This window comes from Micromesistius poutassou (assembly GCF_964030765.1).
Source record: "Micromesistius poutassou genome assembly, chromosome: 23".
NCBI lineage: Eukaryota > Metazoa > Chordata > Actinopteri > Gadiformes > Gadidae > Micromesistius > Micromesistius poutassou.
In genome coordinates, this window is record NC_140293.1 from 9,109,234 (window position 1) to 9,114,233 (window position 5,000).

The window sequence follows — 5,000 nt, forward strand, 5'->3', positions numbered from 1 at the left end:
CCGGGACCCCGTGGTACACGTCAGCTCCTCCAAATTAAAAGTCCTTCAAAGGGACAATAAAGCTTGACATTTGTGATGACGGTGGGCTTCTACCTGAGGGGGGGGGGGTGTTGTTGTAGTAATCAGGGCCTCTGGGCCCCGGGGGTTGAAGGCTGTGATGTGTGTGGTCCACAGCATGGAGGAGGCGGTGAGGACGCTGCTGCAGAACCCTGACTCCCTGGACGGCCCCAGAGTGGACCCGCTGGACCTCATGAAGGCGTACAAGGTAGGACCCCCCCCCCGGTGGAGCAGTGGGTGGTGCCCCCCCCCTCCTGTCTGAGTGGCAGGCTGGTTATTATTCAGCGGGTTTGGAGAAGAAGCTCTTTTACTTTATTGTAGATGAACAGAGCACCGTCCAACCGTCCAACCGTCCAACCGTCCCTTATGTCCCTGCGCTGTCCTTCACGTGACGGCGCAGTAACAAAAGACTTCTGATTGGCTGCCAGTTGCACGGCATCTCAGGAATATTTCTGCAAATCTCCGCAGATTGCTTAAACGTTCAATAAGAACGTTCTAAGATTGCCATTAACCCACAGTCGGTTTTTTAGCTGAAAAGTACTCTTCACGTCGTTTTATAATGTAAAGTGGAGCCGCTGGATGAAAAAGCTACTATAGTAATGTATATAATTATGCCGTTGCTAGGACGATATATTTTAAGAACCAATGGGATGCAATTAAAGTTCTAATTAGCAAGGGCATTGTGAGTATACACACTCTGGTACAGACCCTACAAACACACAAACACACACACACACACACACACACTCACACACACACACTTCACCTATTATGAAATGCAATTCAAAAACAACTAATGAACCACATAACAAATGCAAACAACCCCATTATCCATAATACATTCTAATTAGTTGTGGGCTTCTTGTAACGAGCTGTTATCAATTTCAGCAGCTTTTCTCATGCTTTTGTCTACCGGTGTACCCTCTTCTTTCATTATTCTGACACTGTTAATATAATTAATGTAAGGTATCTTCGAACAACTAATGTGCCTTTAGACAGATATTTTTACACTCTATCGGGATCATTCAATTGCATCTATGACATTCTAAATGTCAATGAGTATCGTAGAATATTCTAAATAGAACATACAAAATGGTCTAGATCCCAATGCTATTGTTCTTGTTAAAGGTTGTGAGCAGTGTTCTAAGGCCCCAGGTTATTGTCTAAATCCAACCATGATTTCTGTCCTCCCCCTCCTCTCACAGTGGTGAGCTGTTCACATCCATTATACTTCAGACAAGCGTTTAGCACATCACCACTGCCTCTTCTCCCGTAGTGCCCACAAACAAACCAATCCACCAGTCTGGATTCTGTGTTTATGCACCACTGAAAGGCTCACAGGCTCAGAGACTGAGGCCTGTACTCACACTTCTGAGAAAAGATAGTTTCTGTGTTTAATGGAGTGCTCTTATTGTGAAGGGCAGAGCACCATTTCAAGTCGCGAGGCACAGTTCAGATGTGGGGGGGGGTTGACGAAAGCCTAAGCATTCACACTGCTCAGTTCCCCGTTATATGAATGTATGCAGAAAGACTAAATTGCAACCATTTCCATTTCCATTTAGGGCGTTTAGCACGATTTGGCCCGACCCTCTCTACCCCGAGAGCCAACCCCTTACAACGAGTGGGTCCAAGCTGCGAGAAACTCAAAGTCAGATCCAGAAGTCCCCACAGCGCTCGTGACCGAGACATGAGACATTTAACATTCAAGCAGTCTCACTGCACTCCTCTCGGCCTCCAAGCGTCTTGAGCATGCGCAGTGTGGCACTAACACAGAAGGGTTGCATTCCAATCAGTTGAACCTCCTCCTACACTTAGTCTCACAACTTGTTGACATATTGCTCTCAGAATTGCTCTCAAAAACGCTCAGCATTCCCACTGTGGGCATGTGTGTGTAAACATATGGACAGTTTCTACGCTCTTAAACGTGTTGGACAAACCCAGATCCCTCTGGGAGCTGAACCCTCGGTGGGGATGTGATGGAGGTCCCTCAGCGGCCCCCCATCATAGTAACCCTTTAACATCACCTCTTCACCGCAGAAGGGGGGAACAACAAAACAGCTCTGTACATCATGACAGAGACAACGTCGACCACCTGGGCTCTGAATAAACCGCCCAACACTTTAACATTCCAGAACAATCCATTTCATTCTATAACACCTGAACAAATTCTAGAAGATCCTATTAGAACGGACGAGATACATACCCACCCATTAAGTCTGTCGGGTTCCGAAAACCAACTGAAAGAAAGTTGCAAAAACAGTTATTTACCACAAAAAAACACCAAAATATAGCAACTATAGAAACCAACTATAGCCTCAAACCAACTATAGTACCTAGAGTAACTATAGTACCTATAGTAACTATAGCCTCAAACCAACTATAGTACCTATAGTAACTATAGTACCTATAGTAACTATAGCTTCAAACCAACTATAGTAATTATAGCCTCAAACCAACTATAGTACCTATAGCAACTATAGCCTCAAACCAACCATAGTAACTATAGCAACTATAGCCTCAAACCAACTATAGAAATCAATTATATCCTCAAACCAACTATAGTAACTATAGCAACTATAGTACCTATAGTAACTATAGCCTCAAACCAACTATAGTACCTAAAGTAACTATAGTAACTATAGCTTCAAACCAACTATAGTACCTATAGTAACTATAGCCTCAAACCAACTATAGTACCTATAGTAACTATAGCCTCAAACCAACTATAGTAACTATAGCAACTATAGCCTCAAACCACAGCGGTTTTCAATAGGTGAGGCGCACCTCCCCTGGGGGGCGCCAAAGAGCCACAGGGGAGGCGCGACACGCGAAGAAGAAATAACGGTCCACATCTATACACATCTGTATGCAGCTCTATTGATATCGGCAATTGTGCGTGCGTGTATTAGTATTAAAATGCATCGTTTCCTTGTCCCAAGTCAACAGAAGTCAGCATTAAGGGAGGAGACAGGACCCAGCAAAAAGCGTAGGAAATATGATCCTGATTACTTCTGCACTGACCCCGATTAAAAACAAATACAGGTCAAGGCTGCAGGTGGAGGACGACTTGCGTTTATTTCTCTCTGCAGTGCAGCCCCGCATTGAACACCTCTGCGCATCAAAAGCGAGGCCTCGTTGTTCCCACAGATATGGACGATTCAATTAAAAGCCTGAGTTGTTTGTTGTTTAAATCTGAGGTTTTATGTGGCTGAAATCGTAAAAAAATGTGATCTGATAACATGCCGTTGTCGTTCATTGATCAGAGAGCTGTCCATTGTGCTGATTTGTTTCGAGATTTCGAGATTTCAGCCGTCGGGTGTCGTCGGTTGTAGCTTTGGCGCCGATTACTGTTATGCACGTTTTGTTGACTTGTGGATAGGCCTACTGATGTTCAGTGATTTTAAAAGTAGCCTCAATTAGGCCTGCATGAAGAAATTATTTGCTGTTGCAAAGACTCGTTTATGAATGCACTTTAAAAAAAGTTGTGGAAATAAAATACAATATTCAAATGAATCTTCAAATACAATATTAAAAAATATTTACATTTGGGGGGGCGGGGGGCTCGGCTGTCCTTACCTACTCTAAGGGGAGGCTCACATTCACCCAATTTGAAAACCCCTGAACTATAGAAACCAACTATAGCCTCAAACCAACTATAGTAACTATAGCAACTATAGTAACTACAGTAACTATAGTAACTATAGCCTCAGACCTACTATAGTTACCATAGTAACCATAGTAACCATAGTAACTATAGTAACCATAGCCTCAGACCTACTATAGCAGGGGTCGGCAACCCTAGGCACGCGTGCCACCACTGGCACATGGCAGCATAATCATTGGCACGCTTGCAAAAAAAAATAATTAATTAATTCATTCATTTCTTTTAAAAATATTATTTTTTTCGCTGTAATGTGGCAGCATAATCATTGGCACACTTGCAATAAATAAATAAATATTCTTCTCGTCTCCCCTGCAATTGTCAACCTGTCTGTCTTAACTGCGCCCTCCCGCGCACATTTCCCACGGTGGCTGGCCGCTTTCCTCAGTGCCAACATTTCAGCGGCAGTAGTAGGCTACTTCGCTAAGCTGATGGTGCCACCAAGTAAGAAAGTTAAAGTAAGGGCATTTCAGCCCTCATGGAGAGAAGACTTTGGTTCCATTTTTCAAAAGGATCGTGCTGTGTGCACTTTATGTTTTGAAAATGTTGTTTGCCGAACTTCCAGTGTGAAGTGTCATTTTGAGACCAAGCATGAGAGAACATTCAAAGATAATGCCGATAAGGCAGAGTCAATGAGCAATGTCCAGGTATGGGAAGCAAGCAAACGCCCTCAAAGTCTTTATCACCACTAAAAACCATGCCACTGAAGCTAGCTATCGCATTGCTCATTGCATCGCAAAACATGGTAAGCTTTTCACTGATGGCGAGTATATTATGGAAGCTTTTCTCGGTTGCTCCGATGCCCTGTTCGAAGGCTTGCCAAACAAAGAAAGTATAAAGTCAAGAATAAAGGACATTCCCATGTCAGCAAGAAGTGTCCAGCGACGCATTGATGAAATAGCAGAAAATGCCAGAGCGCAGCAAACAGCAGGGCTAAAAGATGCTGTGGTGTTTAGCATTGCACTTGACGAGAGCGTTGACGTGAATGACATTCCACGTTTGGCGAGATATTGTGATCATTCAACTGTAAGAGAGGAACTCTGCTGCCTTAAGCCAATGCCTGGCACTACAAAGGGCGAGGACGTAGCCAAGGTGTTTACGGAACATTTTAAGGAGCGGGGGGATCGACATCAGCAAAGTCTTCGCAATAACAACAGACGGCGCTCCCGCCATGGTCGGGAGACAAAGGGGAGCTGTCAGGTTGATTGAAGAAAAAGTCTGCCACCCCATCCTGAAACTGCACTGCATGATACACCACGAAAACCTGTGTGCAAAAATGTCC

The 5,000-nt window shown here is 44.1% G+C and overlaps 1 protein-coding gene across 1 annotated transcript in view; it reads left to right on the forward strand.

Annotated features, from left to right (window-relative positions):
* The first annotated feature begins 135 nt into the window (after positions 1-135).
* Positions 136-5,000, forward strand: part of LOC311368842 (nck-associated protein 5-like) — a 57,895-nt gene continuing 53,030 nt past the window's right edge. Inside the window, exon 1 of the mRNA XM_084487614.1 lies at positions 136-265. Within this exon, the coding sequence (XP_084343740.1) occupies positions 158-265 (108 nt within the window). The 5' untranslated portion in view covers positions 136-157. The remainder of the gene's footprint in view (positions 266-5,000) is intronic.